This window comes from Apteryx rowi, unplaced genomic scaffold (genome assembly GCF_003343035.1).
Source record: "Apteryx rowi isolate R43461 unplaced genomic scaffold, aptRow1 scaffold_355, whole genome shotgun sequence".
In the NCBI taxonomy this organism is placed as follows: Eukaryota; Metazoa; Chordata; class Aves; order Apterygiformes; family Apterygidae; genus Apteryx; species Apteryx rowi.
In genome coordinates this window covers 628,857-648,650 of record NW_020450030.1, presented here as the reverse complement: position 1 = coordinate 648,650, position 19,794 = coordinate 628,857, and the positions used below count along the sequence as shown (strand labels likewise).

The 19,794-nt window shown below is 35.5% G+C and overlaps 1 protein-coding gene across 4 annotated transcripts in view; it reads left to right on the top strand.

Moving 5' to 3' along the window:
- SLIT2 (slit guidance ligand 2) overlaps positions 1–19,794 on the top strand; it is a 257,438-nt gene that overhangs the window by 195,838 nt on the left and 41,806 nt on the right. For all 4 annotated transcript variants that reach the window (XM_026072976.1, XM_026072977.1, XM_026072978.1 and 1 more), the window contains 9 exons: positions 648–798; positions 6,750–6,824; positions 9,913–10,056; positions 11,589–11,732; positions 12,898–13,064; positions 13,929–14,061; positions 16,932–17,000; positions 19,403–19,474; positions 19,697–19,768. In XM_026072976.1, the coding sequence (XP_025928761.1) occupies positions 648–798; positions 6,750–6,824; positions 9,913–10,056; positions 11,589–11,732; positions 12,898–13,064; positions 13,929–14,061; positions 16,932–17,000; positions 19,403–19,474; positions 19,697–19,768 (1,027 nt within the window). The remainder of the gene's footprint in view (positions 1–647; positions 799–6,749; positions 6,825–9,912; positions 10,057–11,588; positions 11,733–12,897; positions 13,065–13,928; positions 14,062–16,931; positions 17,001–19,402; positions 19,475–19,696; positions 19,769–19,794) is intronic.

Here is a 19,794-nt window from a genome sequence, read left to right as displayed (position 1 = left end):
TGTGCTTGATCTAACCATGTGGTTGTGAGGTATGAGTAAAACATGGTTCTGTCAAGCACCATGGAACGTCACGCAGCTTTCTACAGCATGGCAAGCTGCTGAGGCTTAAGTCAGGATCACACATTTTTTAAATTAAAGCTGAAAATAGGGCTTTCAATCTTATGTGTTTGAGATGATGTGGAGGGTCGGGACTATAAAAAAAATCATAGAGGTTAATGAAGTCCAGTCAACAACACAAATTTGTAACAAGAGAAAGAAAAAAGGTGGCATTCAGGATCTATTTATTCATGACACAGAGAAATAAAATAGATTCTAAAAGAACCAGTGTCATTTGTGTGATTAGCTATAAACAAGGCTAGATTGGCTGACAACAAAATCAGCAGAAAGTACAGCTGTGAAAAGCTCAAGTTAATGTTATCCTGTTACGTGAAGTTGGTCACAGTTTCTTTTTCCAGCGTATCTTAAGCCCCTATATTTAACCCTCTCTTGAAGCCCTTGTGTCTGTTCAATATCACAGAGTTTATCATACATTTCCCAAGTTGCCCACCCGTTATCTGAATTGCAGACATCTTTTCAACCTTCTCACAAGAAAAAGATCTTATACTTTGTTGACTCAGTATCTGTATTTTGACTTGACTCTTCCGCAGGCACTGAAGATTACCGATCCAAATTAAGTGGAGACTGCTTTGCAGATTTGGCTTGCCCTGAAAAATGTCGCTGTGAAGGGACCACAGTGGACTGCTCCAATCAGAAACTCAACAAAATTCCTGATCACATTCCCCAGTATACAGCAGAGTTGTAAGTTGAACCCATAAGAAAGCATTATTTGCTTGTGCATAACTAAAATTTTCTAATAAAAAAGACAGTTTTTATTTTTTGAACAACAAAAAAATAAACATAGCCTCGTCATTCTGTGTTTTCTTCAAAGAACTAGATATTAATAATAATTATTTACACATCATTTCAGTACTATGTAGCCTTAAAAAATTATGCTAAACAAATGCAGTAACTATTCTTTGTTTCAAGTTCTCCGGTACATAACTACCCACTGAGAATTTTTTGAAAAATAGTGTGGTTGATTTTGCTTTTTTATTTTAACTAAAAGAGCAAATAAGACACCCTGTCAGTAATCCTGACTCTGTCTTAAAATGTGCTACCTAGGTATTAAACAAAGCAGAATTGATTTTTGTTATGCAAAGCTCACATTATACATGTCAAGCAGGAGACCAGAGGAAGATAAAGCAGATGAACAAGAAAGAGTTGGGTTAAGAAGATGAGATAATGATACAGAGTGATAAGTGAACAGAGACAAGCAGAAAAGAAGTCACAGATTGTTACTTGCTTAATAAGTGCCATATGGGAACGATTTGTAGGCATTACAACTGAAGTAGTCTTCAAGGAGGGATTGAAAGGAAGATAAAATTAGGACAGCTTTACAAGTTTTTCCCATGTGCAAGAAACAACGTGGAAGGAAGTGCAGAGATGCTTGAAGGATCAGCAGAAAGGCAGGAGATTAAAGTGTTCATCATTGTTAGAGCAAAGGCAAGAGGAAATAGCTGTTTTTCTTAGTAGATTTACCATAAAGAGCAAGGCAGAATGTTGAGGAGCAAAAGTGAGGGACTGTGATTTGATGCAGTAAAGCAGGGACAGCCAGTAAGAAATATAGAGACAGAAGTACTGTGGTCAAAGTTGAGACCCACAGAGGTGAGATGAACAACACTATGGCAAACGCTCTTAAAAGATAACCAGTCTGCAGCTGGCATCACAGCAACAGTACAGCCATGAAGGTATGAAATAATGAAACCATGGTTAAAGATCTTGAATATCTGGACAGAAAAGGAATTTGACATGGAAATATTGTGTAAATAGAGATGGGGATTTCTATCTGTCTTTGAACTGTGAGAAAGAGTTGAACTCAATTATGTTCTCATTACAAACCTGAGTGGCTATTCTGGTGATGCCCAGAATGATGAAGAATTCAGGAGAGGAAGTGGCATATGTGGGAAAAGCAAAGCTCAGCTTTTGGCCATGTTTAAGCTGCTGATTTACCATTCATGAAGTGGTGTCAGAGAAAAAAAGACTGATACACAGTCTTGGGTAGAGGGAGATAGGTTTCAGTGGAGAAATATTTGCGTGTATTTTTTTTCATGTAGTATTTCCTAGAGGTACAGTATAGAGGATGAAGAACCAGAAGGGAGAGAAGAGGAAGGAGAGAATTTTAGCCTTTAGGAATATCCACAGGAAAATAGAAAATACTCCTCAAATGTATATAAAGCAGTGCTATAATATTTTGAGAGAAAATTACTTCAATTGAAGAAAGAAACTTGATGGAATGGATAGCAGGTTAAACTGTAGGAGGAGAACATGGAGTGATGGTTGTAAAAGTCATAATTAATGAACCAAGAGATGAGAAATGGAGTTGTTGAAATGCATTTTATTGGTTCTTAGCAGGATCCGTGTTTAATTCTGTCTGCTCTAAACAAATAAAAGATTTCTCTCTACAAAGGCTTTTTGACTACGAATTAGTTGGGGAATTCCTGATTGCCAGAGGATGTTGCACAGGAAGGACAACAGGCTGTTAAATGTATGGCCTAGCAATATGGCCTTGCTTAGTTTCAGGGAAGTATTTAGGTCTGATAACTAGAGGACTACGTCCTGGTAGTCAGTTCACCTTTGCATCTTCTTAAACACTTTAAATTTTGAAAAACATGAAGCCAGAGGGATTCAATGTGCTCAACAGCCGTAATACTTCCTCTTCTTTCCTCCTATTATTCCTTGTCCTTCATGCATTGCCCTTCTAGCTCCTCTTGAGACTTCACATTCTAGTTTTAGGTCTACTCTGTGATTCCCAGTTCACGACATTTTTGGTGTATACCAGAAGGGCAAGCAGTTAGCCTTTTTATTTTTCTTTTACCCATCAAATTTGAGTTAGAGATACTTGTTAGAGGTAAATGCCGTTGATGCTTCTCTGCCAGAGAAGAGGAAGACACTCTCAAAGAAATGGCTAGATATTCTCTGCAAGGTATAATTTGGAGCTGAGGCTCAGCTTGGAACCAAAGATCAAAGGTGAAGAAATGTCTCGTTTTCTCTAGATTTCTCTGTAGAATTTTTGTCAAATAGTTCGTCTGGAGATTTCTGATACTTTAAGTCCAAGGATATGGGAGAAAAAGGGAGGGCAGGGAAAGAACCTGAATTGTTTTCATCCCTTAACCCAGAAGGTTTTGGAAGTAACAAGAATCCTGTGATCTTTGAGAGAGTTTATACTGTGGATCCACTGGGGCTTGGCTTCCTCTCAGTAGAGGGATGTAAGGGGAAAAAATAAATGTTTTCTTAGTCTGATAGAAGAAAATAATGCAGCTTCATTAGCAATATCTTAATATATGGTAAGCAACATGCAATTTAGTAGAATCAAGATGGGGAACTACTTTTATCTCATCACTCTGAGGCTGATACATCTAGTGAAAAATACTGCACTAATCTTCTTCAGTTCAAGAAAGTATGTAATGCTACTTTTAAATCTGCTTTTAAAATGTCTTCTTTAAAGAATTTATCACTGTACTCATATGACCTGGCAATTTTGCTATTTTAACTTACTAACAAGCAGCAGGTAACAAGAACATTTTTTGGCAAGGAGTTTGAAGAGGGGATTTTTCTAACTAGAATTCCTCCCGCTTGCTTATTTGGCCATATGACCTGGTGTTGTTCTAATCATTTCTGTCTTGGCACTTGCTCCCAAAGTCCTCCGGAAAAACAGTCAGATCTGCCAAATCTGCCGCTGAATTATTTGAAATAAAGTACAAGCCTGTAAAAGCTTCCCAGAAATAAAATATTTTGCAGATAACATACCAGTATATGATGAAATCAATGAAACATTTGACAAATCACTCAAACCAGGGTCTTCAGGAGAAATTCTAAATAAAAACAATTTCATTTCTATATATATTCAGTTTTTTGTAATGCTTGTTCAGTATTAAAATACCAGATCCTAACAAGATGGTCATCAAAAGAATGAAGTACCGCAGGATATCACTGCAGTACATAGCCTTCCAGGAACACTCAGCTATTGTACCAAAATGTGCAAATAACTTAGCTGTTGTGTTGACAAGACAAGAAAAAGCATCAGAGAAACTGAAAAGCGGAACATTTGGACATCATCATCAAATGCCACTTTGTTTATTTTTCTGCTTTAATAATGGCTTGGCAATATTCTATTTTGAATAAACCAGATACAGGTATTTTTCAGATTCTTTTCATGATCCAGTGATTCATTGACAGGTAGCAACTGTCATTATTACCTTTCCCAGTGATATTAAGATCCAAAAGGAAAATACTACCACATGTGGTAATTTTCCAATTATCTGTAATAATTTTGATTCTTGTGTATGTGGTATCACTTACCATGATAATAGAATGAAAACTTCCTGTATAAATATTTAACAAGTCTAGATCTAAAATAGCTGTTTAGCTCCAACCATAGGAATGCCATGTGATCCTTGAGGTCATTTTTCTGTGGTCCCAAACCTGTAGGTTGTAATCCTTGCATCCCTTTGTTTGCTAATTTCACCCCAGTGATGATACATGCATTGTGGCATTACCATGCATGCACATTTAGAGAGATGTGATTTGTGTTACAGTTTTAACAATGACAATACAGTTATTCAAGCCATGCTGCTTCTTTTTTCACAGGGAGTGTGCAGTAACTTACCAAGTACCAAAAACCTTCAAATTACATGGGCAATTCTTAAAATTGTTCTGTAATGTCAATATTAGACTAAGACTAGTTTAAATATAATAAAAATTTAAATTCTACATACTACATTAGATAGGACTAATTAACAACACAAATATAAGCTGAGGAATAACTGGGCAGTAGTTCAACAGAAAAGGCTATGGTATTATTATTGTACATGTTGAAGGTAAAACAATGCCAAAAGCTAAAAACTTCAGTTTGGGATGTATGTACAGGAGAGTAGGATGTAAAGTATGTGAAGTAATCATTTTACTGTACACAATAATAGTAGAGTATTGGCTGGAATACTGCGTTACGGACTTCCTCTTTCGAGATGGATATGGACCAATTGGAGAAAATCTTAAGGAGACCAAGAATTATCTAGAAAATAAGACTTATGAGGAAAAATTGACAGGACTGAATATATTTGTGTGGAGGAGGAAACTTGAGCGGGAGACTAACTTATTTTTAATATGTAAAAGGTTGTTGCAAAGAGGAAAGGAAGAAGTAGTTTTTCAGAGGGGATAGAAATGTTTGCAGTAGCATACAGCAAGGAAGAATTATAGAATCACTAAATGTTTTCATAAACAAGTCATCCTACCTGATGATATGGTACTTGAAAAGTATTCAAAAATGCTAGCAGTTGGAGAATGCTTGGCGTTTCCATTGTTCATGTACAGGAAAAAGGCTATTTACAAGGATGATGCAACTTTGTTAATTGGCACCATCCAAAAATGCATTTGATATGATCACTAAAAATCATGCTGTATCAACCAGCTGATTTTCAGAGGTTGTAACATTTTTTGAAATTCATTTCCTGTGTAGTTCAGGAACTTTGTACTTCCTACAAATGTCCCATGTATGTCCAAAAGCTCTTCCTGCCTTCCCTCGGTTTGGTTCCCTGCTGAAACTATTGCTGTACTTTCAGATTTACAGCCTTAATTTCCCTTCTGACTATTATTGAGTGCGAGCAGGAAGGAAGGATGAACAAGCAGCTTTCTTTTACTTTCTAGCTTTTTTTAATCTTCTCTTGCTACAAGGTAATTCTGAAAAGCATTCTGGCTTTAGAATTATGGTGAATTCCATTTCATGGTGATCCTGTCAGTCATCTCTTTGGCTTCCTTCCTATAGAAGATGGCTAAATAAAAGCTAGAGAGACTCCCTCCTTTAATAAAAGGAGGCCATTAAAACATATAAAAGAGTCTAAGACTTATAATTTCCGTTTTCTTTTTAAAGAAAGTAAATAGAGAACAACTGGGCAGTGCGCATATTTTTGAAATGTAGGTGGCCACGGACCTAGCAGCTGGTAAAGGTATACTGTGCTAGAACAGCCTTGGCACCAGGGCAGGACAGATCAGTATCCATAAGATTTTTCAGGCAAGTATCTGTTGCTCATTGTATATCTTCTTGTAGTGTTACAAAGTAGTATGTGATGCTTTCTTGCACACTATGTTTGTGCTAGGTTTAGTGATCTGAACAATGATCACAGAAGTGTTTTTAAGTTATTGGGAAGACCTATGCAATGTGTTTCAGTCCCTACTCAAAAGAAGCATTGAGCATAAAGTAATTATTTCATTCTTGTAAATAGTGTTTTGTGAGCACCTCCAGATGTCTGGCAGACCCCACCTGATATCCTTTAAAGAACAGTAAACCAATCTTCAGTGTTTTATATGTACTTCTTAAAGATTTTTATTTATAAGTTGCCATGGAATCATTCCCTAGCTACATTTTTGATTTTCTTATCTTAAAATAAAAATTAAAAACCTCTTTTTATATTTTACTGCAATTTTAGTTGTATTTTACATTCTGTAGGTGGGGTTTTTTATTTCTGGTTTTGATTCTGTAGGTCTTATGTATGCCTGATTTTAATTACTGAGAGTGTTCATGCATAGGACTTATCAGAATTAGAAATGTCAGTATATACTGAATTGTTATTCAGCTACTGAATAGTTTATATTGTGGAGCATTCTGTACCAATGACTGATTTTTTTTTTTCTGATTTTGTTGACTTTTCTTTTAGGCGACTCAATAACAATGAATTTTCAGTCCTGGAAGCTACTGGAATCTTTAAGAAGCTTCCTCAGCTGCGTAAAATGTAAGTTCAGCTTCCCTGCCCCCGTCTATTCGCATAGCATGTTAGTTCCTTGCTGTGTTTCTCCACCTTTATTAGTCCACGTCTATAAAAGATTCAGTATGTTCTAATCAGGAATCAAGACTGGGTTTAAATTAATCGCTGAGGTCGAGCGGAGTTGGCAGCTCTTCTCTGCGGGACGAGGCACTGCCAGGAGCAACTTCGCGCGCTGCCCGGCTCCAGCACCCTGGGCTCAGCGTGCAGACAGCTGCCCGGGGCCACGGCCGCGGTGGGGAGCTCGCAGCATAAGCTGCCCGCAGACGCTTCCCACCAGCTCTCGTAGCTTCCCGCGCTGCTCTCGGAGCAGGCAGGTTTGCCCCTTTCAGCCCTTTCAAGACCTGCCTGCGACTTTGTGCTTCAGTAAACTGTCCTTAGATGAGGGGAAAATCTAAATTAAATGATCGAAAGAAAGAAATGGTTTGATAACTCATCCACATAAATCCATGTACACAGTTCATGTTCTAAGAGGAGTTTATAATCTTACATCAGTATTAGAAATAAACCTACAAAGAGCTCTTTTTATCATATGTGAAAGACAGACATTCCGGACAAGAAAGATAGATCACTTAGTTGTATTTAGTGACTTCCTACTCAAGCTCTTCAGGATTGAATGCAAGCATAAATAGCAACACATAGTAAGTGAAATAAAAATAGATCAGATTAATGAAAATGATTCATTGCTTTTTGAATGTATTTGCCAAGTTACTAACACTTGTAAAAAATCAGTGTACATTACTAGTGACCAAAAACAATCACTGTCCCAAAGGGAGCAATGCTATTAGGTAAACTATTTGGTAGCCTTGTCCAGATCCTTGTYGGCAGGTGTCATGATCACAATCAGTTAAATCCTTATTACCAATTTTTGAGTCAGTAGGCCAAAGGTGAAAAACACTTTGCGTGTTTTCTGCTTGAGGACACCCTGCCACTTGGGTCTGGGTAGAGATATTTAGGACAAGAATGTAGGATGTCTGGCACTGCAGTGTACTGTGCTGTACAGTAGATACCTAGTTTTCTTCATTCCTCAAGGATCTCAGATTAACACTTTTCACAACCACAGAAGACCTCTGAAAAGAATAAAATACCTGGAGTAACACACACCCACACACACACACACACCCCTATGTCAGTTTTTCACACTTAATAAAAACAGGCAAAAAGGAATACGCTGTCCGTAATTACATATTTTCAGACTATAAAGCTAGGGCAACAAAGAAGTCACCTAAAGTTAGTTTTTCCGCAGCTTTTTAGTTGAGAGGAAAGTGTTCAAGACAAAACAAAAAGAGAGAATATTGATCTCCCTTTCTTTTCGTTAATCTTTAACAATAAAGTGTAGCTGTCTGCTGGAACCCCAGGAGTTAAGAAATTTGGACAATTGAGAAACAAAATTGAGAAAATATTAATGAAAAGTTAACATTTTTAATAATACTGCCCCATTAGTTCCTAATACAGTTGTCAGTTGTTAAAACATTCTTCGGTTTAGAGAATAAGACAGTGACTGGTGAAGCATGGCTGGAAAACAGTGAGGTGGTGATGCTACAGAGACACGAATGCCAGTGGATTCAGTATTTCTGTAGAGCTCATATTTCTTCTGGAGGTTCAAATAGGTGCAAAGGTCTTCCTGCACAGACAACATTGAAAAACTGGTGCCTAAATGTTTAATTGTTTTGATGATTCATCAGTAAAAAAGCAAATTTTTTCACTGCACCATTGATTAGCTGTTCAATGTTAATCCATAAAACATCCCTGTGAAGTGGATGAAGTAATATCTATTTTACACGAGGAACAAATAAGATGTTAGGAAGCTAAGGGCTTGCCACACAAAAGGCAGTTGAGATTAGAAATAATGAGTTTCTTGCTCAAAATTAAATGAAAGTGTTGATTGTATCCTTCATCACAGGCAAGGTATATATTAAATTACAGCTAGGCTAAAGATGGGAGATCAGCACTCAGATGAAGCCACAACTCCATTGTTTTCTGCATCTCAGATAACAGTACCAATTAATTCTGGCAGACATATTATATGAATTTTTATTCTAACAAATAAGCAATATCTTTTTAATTTGAACAATTAAAATGCTGTTCTAGAAGCTGCATCAGATAATGTTTTCTTCCCAAAATCATTAATTTCATCAAATAAAAGGTTTTTAGCTTCACTTTATTTTACATTTTTTCAGAACATGTGAGAGCTTTGTAAAAATCACTAGTGTATTATAACTGTTTAGTGTTTAGATATATACTTACTGTTTTAAATAACATTTAACTGTAATAAAGGTGAATAGAGTTATTTGAAACAAGCAAAACAAAAGGAGACAAAAATACCATGAAAAATCTTTAAAGACAATGTGTGTTGTTGAGTATATATGCTTATTGTATATATAGTATGGATACTACTCAGTTGAGATGTAATTCCAACTTTTCACCTAGAAACTATAAACACTAAATATTTTGGCAATATTTTTAGGGCATTTTCCCATATTTTTATCTGCTTTTCATGCAATTACAGATAAGTGAACTATCCCTCCTTATAAACCCTCCTTTCTTCCTAATGTCATAAATGATGAATATTTCATTTACTGTTTACATTCACACATTTCATTTACATATGTTGCTGTTTATACTGTTTGCTTATATTTGTGTCTACTGAGATGAAATACAGAAATGAGAGTGGTAAGCAATAGTTACAGTAGTCATACAGTATCATCTTATTTATTCATCTAACAACAGTACAGGGATTGGAAACATGAAAAATATATACATTCACTGACAAGATTCAGAATTTTTTTTATGAAAACAGGTTTTTATGTGGCAACAGCATGGACTGGATTCTTGCAGTTGGTTAGACAAAAAGCTTCCAAAGATTTCTTTAAAAATCTTCATTTCTGTAGTTAACAGGGCATTGACTTTTGCTTTTATTTCTTCTGTTGAACAATGTACTCATTGCTTTTACACAGTAAGTCAACAGCTAAAAAGCTATGCAGTCTGCAGCATTTAACAGTTAATTTAGGATATTTTAAAAAAAAGTATTAATTTTTTTTCCATTAATGTGTAACAGAAATCTGAGCAATAACAAGATTACAGATATCGAAGAAGGAGCATTTGATGGAGCCTCTGGTGTGAATGAACTGTTACTCACTAGCAATCGCTTGGAAAGTGTTCGACACAAAATGTTCAAAGGACTAGAAAGTCTCAAAACACTGTAAGTGTAATTATTTAAGTGTTTCTATTCTTCCTGTCTGTCAGATATTTTTTTAAAACCTGTCCTAAAAACTTTAATTTTGGAGGATTAGCTATGGAAGATTCAAGCATATTCTAACTTTTTGCTCCTTTTTTATACAGATGTTTTCATACATTATGAATTCATTAGGTATTAATTATGGATATAATCAAGCTGAAATTCTTTCATTGTGGTTACTGGACCACGGAAGTTATGGGTCCTCTTGAATGATGAAATAGTTGAGAATGGATAAACATCCAACTACAGAAATGGAAATGAGAATAATCATCTGCTTTAAAGTAATGGAATTTTGCATGGCAATTAGGCATTTTATGTAATACAGTCTCTGACTCAATCCTTCTCAACCATTACTGGGAATTCTGCTAAAGGAAGAAATTGAATTTGGTATATGTTGAAATGTGGGAAAAAATTCTTTCCTAACTAATTTTAATGTCATTCTGACAGAGGAGACGAGTAAACAGTGTAGTTTGAACTCAATTCATTCTTTCCCTGAAGGCAGTTTAGCTCTTTCCATTCAAAAAATATGTTAATACATTCTACAGCTGTTTGGGCTTCTTTGGAGAGCCAGTCTTTCTGAACAGCAGACCAGACCAAAGATAAATGGTCTCTGGGGCTTCATTTGTGCAAAGACTCTAGGCATTTTTAGTAAATCAGACCTATCACTTTTAACTTTGTTTACATTTGCAACTGCTAAAATTGTTGCATGCTGCTATTCTCAGGCAAGAAAATGGAGGAAAATTAATCATTTATTGATAGGTAGAAAACCAGTGAACTTCAAAGCTCTTTTGTTTTACTTACAGAAGTATGAGAGATTTTAGAATAGGTTTTTCTTGCTTAATATTCTGAAAATTTTACTAGATCTTAGAATCATGCTGAGGAGTCAGGCTAGCCTGATTTCGTTTATTTGAAAGACTTTTGGGGATGTGATAGAAGTGCTTTCTACCATTTGTCATGTGAAAATTCACATTGGAAGGGACCTCAGCAGTTCATCTAGCACAGCCTTCTACTCAGTGTAAATAGCAGTTCTGGAGTCATTTAGATTTTGAAGTGTGAACTGTTAAGTGTCACCAAAATATAAAAGTACGTCAACCAACCATGTAAATTTGTAATTTGTTTAAGAAAAAAAAACAAAAAAACAGGTCTTTTATAAGAAAGGGAGAAACAATAATTTAACTGCTACTGTCATTTGAACTGCCGAGCTTCTGAAATATACACATTGGTAGAAATACTGAAGCAGCAGAGATGTAAAAATACGTTACCTTAAATTTTCTCTGTACCCTATAGTATAGAGTACACACTATAATATAAATGATCACATTCAGTATTCATAGGTACATTTTTTAATGTTAACCTGTTTGCCAAAATGCACAGAGGAAATGCCGGACAGCATATGTTGTTTGTAATTAATGACGTTTAGTCAGTAGAAAATGTTATTAATACAAAATGTTATTAATACAAAATGATATTGAGATGTTTGATCCTTCCTTTCTCAGGATGCTAAGAAGCAATCACATAAGCTGTGTCGGAAACGATAGCTTCACAGGACTGAGTTCTGTCCGTTTGTTGTCATTATATGACAACCAGATTACTACCGTTGCACCGGGCTCCTTTGATACACTTCATTCGCTCTCTACGTTGTAAGTTACCTTCATATTTTAGCTTATCCAAATTTCAATCTCCAACATTTTTGTGGCATTTCAATTAGTGAGTTACCATATAATTTTACAGTATAAGCTGTTGTCAAAGGGAAAATATGAGTGTATAAAGGGATATTCGTAAAGGTTTTTTTCCTGGATCATCTGGAATACGTGAAGAATATGTTTTCTTGCTGCACTTTGATGAAAATTTTAGAGTGACTTCTGGAAGCGCCTGAGAGAGTAGAAAAAATGTCCTGCTAGTCCTCCTAGCAGAAGCCCATTTATTTGCATCAGGATAGAAACCCATGTTTGCGTGCACATTGCATGATCATAGGTAGTCTAATCACCATGTTGTCTTTCTTTTTGCACTGTGTAGTCTGAATAGTATCTTGAAATTGCTAGGCTTACTAAGAAGCTTAATTCATATTTGTTTTATAATGAAGCGTTAGTCTCATTTTCTATATAAAGAAGAGTCTCTCCCCCCTCCTCCACTGCCCCTGTTTTTTTTGATGTCTTGTAATTTAATGGAAGGGAAAATGGGGAGAGAAGCTGCCACTCAGATTACCGAAGAAATGCGTTTTGCAGGTAGCATCATTCAGGAAAGTACTTAATTCCCGTTCTACATAAAAAGTGTCACTTTGCAGCAAGTGACTAATTTGTGCGTATTAAAGATGACATGTTTATAAATAATGGAATTGTCAATAGGTTTGTGCTGAAGTAAGGAGATGCCAAAAGTACTGAGACTTCTAGAAGTAAATTCATTTTTATAACTGGCATGTAATCAACTTAGCTGTCAGTTTAGATAGGAAACTTATTCTCAGGAGCAAATAAAAGATGGAAATCTTGAGATGACAAATTAATGGAATAGCTGTTGTCAGGTTAAAGCTAATAATGTAAAGTAATTACCTTCATCTCTATATGAAATTATTGCATTATCAGTACAGAGTGGCTTGACAACAAGTCAGGTCTTTGACAGTTTTAAATTATTTCTAAATGAGCTGTATCAAGATTCACTGCACAGCACCTAAATTACAGCTTTCACCTATGGTTTGTACGTAGTATTGTTTGAAGAACAGTATTTAAGCTTAGCTTTGTGAAAATACAAATAGAATACTTAGACTGAAAATGTTGTATTGTTGGAAGTAAATTTTTATGTGGTTCTCAGAAACCTCTTGGCCAATCCCTTCAACTGTAACTGCCATCTCGCATGGCTTGGAGATTGGCTAAGGAAGAAACGCATCGTAACAGGAAACCCTCGCTGTCAAAAGCCCTACTTCCTTAAGGAGATTCCTATCCAGGATGTAGCAATCCAGGATTTTACATGTGATGACGGTAAGAAAATGAATAGCCAAGTTTTTAAAACTTCAGTTTTCATATGTATAACTGCATGATTCCAAAGTGTTATTCTTTAAATTGAGAAGTGGCATTCTTTAAATCACTCCTAGCTCTGCACTCCCTGCTAGGTAACTGGGTCAGTTTAGAACTCCTTCACCCATTTTTGGATGATTAGCAAGCACACAGCTATTGTGTACATATTTTCAAAAGTTTTTCTTTTCTAATTGTATTCATACTGTAAAATAGTATTTAGAGGTAATATGGAGATTAAATTCATTGATCAAATGTTGTAGTTCAGATGAGAATATTTTCAAATGCTGATGCTTGAATCAAACACTCTTTGAGTCTATGTGGTTAAATATCACACCATTTTGCTCAAACTATGACTTAGTGAATGTCAGAATTCCCCTCAATGCTTGAAAAATGACAGCTTCTGTCTTACATATCCCTCATGCATGTTTCATTTCTAGTAATATTTGTTTATCAGTTTTCAAGGAGGTAACTTTTCTTTAAAGGGACTGCATTTGGTTATTTTTTAATTATTTGTGAATCTTGACAATCGGCACGTATATTGCTTTACTATATTTCATTTTAAGATTTGTGGTCTTTCTTTAATGACCTTTTTTCTAAATAAAGAGTTTTTATTTAGTAACACAGCATTTTACTAAATAACAGGGTGTCATTGGAAATGTAAATACTCCAGTCAATAGCTTACAGAGATGACGTAAAGATTTCCATCCATAGAGGTTTACCTAATACAGAAATTTCGTATTTGCTTACAGGAACCAAATGTGAAATTATTACTGATTCTGAATGTCATTTGCATGGTAAGCTTCACATCTGTTTGTTTTTATTAACCAGGGAACGATGACAATAGCTGCTCTCCGCTGTCCCGCTGTCCTGCAGAATGTACTTGTCTAGACACAGTAGTTCGCTGCAGCAACAAAGGCCTAAAAGCTTTGCCTAAAGGCATCCCAAAAGATGTAACAGAACTGTAAGTGACATGGTTTTTTCCCTTTCATAAAAATGAGTGGCAGATATATGTTATCAGATTCAGGAATGAGACGAGGAGAAAGGGTGCAAAGTGAAGAACAGACTTTAGTGGATCAGTTGGAATCTAATAATATACTGCTTTATAGATATAAGGACTTGTAGAATAAGCGAGAAATTTGAGGTTACGTTTGAATTAACGTGTGCTCTGTAAATCCTAAAAAAATAAAAATTTTCTGTTCCTGCAAAGCTTTACAAATATATTTGTGTAAAATTGTAATCCCTTTCAGAATGTATAACCCAGATACTGAACTGTCATATTACAACGGATTAAAATATGGGCAAAATTGAAGCTGATTAATCTATTTTCATTGTTCTGATAGGGAGGAAAGAAGGAGTTAAATTACATTAAAAAGCAAAAAGAAAACAAGCTATTTATGTGTTTGCTTATTTTAATAATTAACATGGTCATGTGATGCTTTAAAAAGACTGATTTTAATAAAGTCGGATTTTTTATATAGGCAGTCTTACAGGATCTAGCACATTTTATTAATCTCCTGTCACAAATGTGACAGAATTGGAAAAACAGTACAGATTGTATTTTATGAAAAGACAATTTGAGTATGCAGATGGACACTAAAATTGATAATTGAAAAAAGAAATAACTAGCTAGTGTATTGTTTGAAGATAATAATTGAATAGTTACTCACCAGTACACGAGTCAGGTGTTTATGCATTATCACAGGGAAAATATAAACATAAAAATTGGGATAATCATCCATTTCGAATCTTGATTATATATGTTTCAAGACTGAAAGAAATATCTGGAATTTACTGACAGGAAAGAATGTTCATTTTATTGTCATCTCCTTGTGTTACAAATGGCAAGTGTTTAATACTAAAATTACTAATGTTTAATCGTGATTGATTAATGTAGTACTTTCTTCAGAAGACATCATAAATGTGTATTTTAAGTCACTAAAACTGCTTTATTGTTTTAGCATTTGGTATTATTGAGAAGATTCTGAAATGTCCATCATTACTGCCTAAAAGAATAGCAACCAAAAGGCTTTGGTCATTAACAAAGAGAAATTAGTAAGAATTTGAATTAACATACAGCTGTATGTGATGTAAAGTTATGTACAGGCTGTATGTATACAACCTACAACTTATTTTATTAGTTTTTCTATTAAATAACTTAAACATAGCTTGGCTTCATAAACACAATTTGACAACTTAAGGAGAGCAATGGAATGTAGAATTATGCAGCTAAAGAGAGAGACTTTTAGAAGAGCAAGTGGAACACTAACTGTGACTGAAAACTCATTTGTGTACAATTTTCTATGCCTTAATTAGTGTCTAAGCATGCAATTTAGCATATTTTTCAAAAGGATAATGGAGGTGGTTCCTGTTAGCAGTTGCATACTGATTGATTCTCCCTGTTCATTAGCATGCATAACCCTTCGAGGATGTATTCTTCTTGTGTTTTATAAAATATCTTAATAGTTGCTTCATTTGAACAAGCAGACATTTTTATCAGCTTATAGTACTTCAGTTCTAAAATGCAAAGCTAAAACAACATATCCCTATTTATCTGTCTGATCAAATAATTTTATCAGAATACTTATTCCTTCAAAATGTTTTTTTTAAATAATTAAGTGCAAGAGTGCTCGCTCTGTTCACCACTGTTTATGTAATGCTGTTAACTTCTATGGTTCATAATATAAACATAAGACTTGTTCAGATACATGTATTGGATTTGGCAAATAGCCATAAGGTATGGGGGCTGGGGGAGGGGGTCTTTTTTCTCATATGTAGATCGTTAGGTCTTTTAATTTTGACTATTCATTAAGTTTAGCTGTGTTTCTGCACATCCAATTAGTCAAGCCAAAGGATTCCAAAGAAGACGTTAAGCTGTAAATTCACCTAAGAGTGTCTCTAGCCAAGGCTGCTCTTAACTGAAGTGTTTTCCAAGCATTTGGGTGGCTAAGGTGTCATCTTTGTATAGCAGTATGAGAGGGTAGTTTTTACCTGCTTTTTTGGGGAGAGCCAAGTAACACCACCATCAGCAGCTCACCAGCTGATCTTTATCCTTCTGCCTATATTTGCTGAATTGCAGACAATTGAGTAAATTCAGCCCTTCCTACCATCTCTGAAACACTTGCCATGGTTTGTGAAGAGCTCTTCCACTTGTACAGTGAGTCACTTTGTCAGCAAGTGACTGCCTACTGGCAGCTTTTTAGGCCAGGACTATTCAGTTCCTTTGCCAGTAACTGAGGAGTGGATCCAATTTGATGGCTCTGCCCCTTTCTAACACTAAGGATGAGCAAGTCTCTTGACAGTCATGGAGTATGGAAGAGAAGCAAGTGATGTAACACAGATGCTGTGATGTAGAAGCAATTCTAACTTTTCTAGTAAAAGAAGGTTATTGATTACTGCCTTTAGTCTCTAATGTACTCTGTAGGCTTGCATCTTCTGTCATGCTCAATATGTCATGACAGATACAGGGCGAAATTGGGGAAGGTGACCTGAATTGTAGGCATGACAAATGAATTTTCTATTACAGCTGGAACCAGCTTGTGCTGATGCTACTGTAAAGGACTACCCTCAAATGTCAAGTTCTGTTTCTATTTAGGATAGCTCAAAGTAATAATATCTGATAGAATAGCACTGGATCTTAGGCTACAGGTCCTCAGTCATGATGCGAAAAAAACAGAATTTGTAAGCAAAGGTTCTTATAAAACTGAAATACTGTTTATTCATTCATAATTAACTTTGTTTATTGCTTTACTGTTGTATTCTAAGATTAGTGGGTGAATGCTAATGTTTTAATGAAAAGAAAATAATGCTGTATGTTTTATTTTTCTTTTCTAGTTATTTGGATGGAAATCAGTTTACCCTTGTTCCAAAAGAACTTTCTAACTACAAGCATTTAACGCTTATGTAAGTAGTATCAGAGAAACATTCTCTGCTGGAATGATTTAAAAAAATGCTATTCCATTTGCCCTTTTTAGTTACAAGAAAAAGTTACAAATTGTAGCAGACCTTTTAGAAAATATAATACCCAAGCACAAATTAAAATTGGGGCTGTTTTAGTCCACTGATCATATCCAACATATAATATACTGAGTCACATTTTAGAAGCAGGGGTATTTCATTCCAGTGATCACATCACAAAGTAAATAGGCAGAAATTACAGTTAACCTGAAAAGTGATGCAAGATCTTGCAAAATATGTATTAAGAGTGCATAATGCAGTATCCTGTTACAAAAATCCATAAAGGCACTAAAATGATTTCAGTTCTAAAAGAAAGGTTCTGTTGTGCACTTCACATAAGAATAGCACATACTGCTGTTGTAACACTTCAGTGTAACCCCTTTTGTTTGCGCCAAAATATATATATGGTTTAATGATTGAAGAAGAGAGCTTGTGTAGAACTTCTCACTCCCAGCTCTGCTGTTGACTCACTGTGTGATTTGAGGCAAATCGCTAGCTGCTCTATAATTTATCTTCTCTACTTCATGAATTAATCTAATGTGATTTCTGTACCTTGTAAGAGTGCAGTGAGACAGACAGGAAGACTGTCAGAGTAAATGGTTGTAGTTCCTTGGCCGTTGCTAACACTATAAACCCTTACACCAGTGAGGATGAACTACATAACATTCTGAAAGCACTTTGTGGTTTAGTTATAATCAAAATAAAAAGTGGAGAAGGGTAGCAAAGAAACTTACATTTTTTTGACTGGGCTTAGAGCCTTACTGCAAAAAATAGAAATAGTTCAAAGTTCAAAAACAAAATCTTGATTTCCTTTATTTATCTCATTCTAGGGGGAAAAAAAAGTCATTATCACAAATTTAGAAAAGAGAGACTTCCCAAACTTTTCCTATGTAGAAATAGTATATAGCATAGGCACTATGGGAAACCTTTGTGGATTTGTGCAGGGAAGTTATGCGAGATCTAACTTGCAGCAGAGAACTACGTACTTTGTAACCTCAGTACAAGGAGCATGCATGTAGATTGGCCCATGTGTAATAGCAGTACCAGAGGAGATGGGATATCTCTCTGGAGCTGAGGTTAATTACAGTCATAATTACAAGGCCTCTATAGAGATCTGCAAGAGTGACTGAGGTGCTCCTGGTGTGTTTTTCACAAACACAGCCCGAAACTGGCTAACTTTGCCTCCTAGTCAGAAAATACACGCTATTTGACAAACACCTGTAATGCAGTAAATTATAGTTGACAGTAAATAAAATGCAAATAATATGAGTATTATCTGTGTCTATTTATCAGATTTGCGGGGACACATTATTGTAATCTCTTCTGTATGTATCCTCATGCTGCCCTTATGAAGTTGTGAATGTTCCCCAGCTGCATTTGGAAAACCAAAACACAAAGGGACTGAGCATAGTTCTTCTGTGGTCAAACAAAGAATTACATACAAGTCTCTTGAGCTCCAGACTAACGTGGAGCATCCTTTATCTTCCTTTTTCTTTCTATTATGGATAGACTTCATGCTGTTTTATTTTGCTAGTATGTTTATTATTATAAGTCAGTAGTCTTACATTTTTTCATGAAATTTCAGGCAAAGAGATATATATACTGCCTGACTATTCAACAGTATTTGAAGCTTAAATATTAAGGTCCCCTCAGAAACAAATGCCGTATTTCATCACAGAATACAGTAAACAATAGTGAAATAGGCAGCATAAAATGAAAACTAAAACACGGTAAGAGAAAAAAGAACAAGCATAATTCACATTAATACAGCTTCTTCAAAGCTTCTTTGAAGCTACCAGTGTACCACTCCAGCTTCCATCATCCTTACACTTAAGTTTTTATTCATTAGAATATTGAACAGCAGGAAAGATGTTAAGGCTTTCTCTATAAATCTTAGATAGTGTTCTTTATAATAATAGCTCTGGGCTTTGATGTATTCAGCTCGTAAGTGTTAAGTAGAGTATTAGATAATACTTACTCAGGTGTCATTAGGGACATGACTAGAATGATTTCCACTTTAAAACATCACTTTAATTTCTACACTTGGGTTCATATAGGATTGCATTATTAACGCAGTAGCATGATGGACACTGCTGTTGTATAAGAATGCATTGCACTGCTTTTTTCATCTGTGTTGAAATGAAAATGCTTTTCATTGATCAATCTAAACACTTGCTGGGCTTGTATATGGCATGTGAAAATAAAAATGTGTGCCGCTTTAAATGTAGATACCAGTGATGATACTACTTCTACTAATAAAAATAATGTGTCGTGTCAGTTTAACGTACAGTGTTTCAGGACTGGGGCAGTTGTTTTAAGGTCTGAATTTCTGAATTTATTTTTTATAGAGATTTAAGTAACAACAGAATCAGCACTCTTTCTAATCAGAGCTTCAGCAACATGACTCAGCTGCTCACCTTGTAAGTTTAAACATGTAACAATAACTGTTTGAAAGCATTCCGGTGGTTTTTGCCTTGGAAAGAAAGGGCATTTAGTCAGTATTAAAGCTTGCTTGTTTTGGAGGCTGTAAAATAACTTGTTTCCTAACTGGCTATGTGTGCAAAAGCTGTGTTTGGTCATGCTCTGCATTCTAGCTGCCGAATGGCCGATTTGCTTGCTTACAGTATTTTGTGTGTTTTCAGAATTCTTAGTTACAACCGCCTGAGGTGTATCCCTGCGCGGACTTTCGATGGCTTGAAATCACTTCGGCTGTTGTAAGTATTACTTAACTAGGACTATT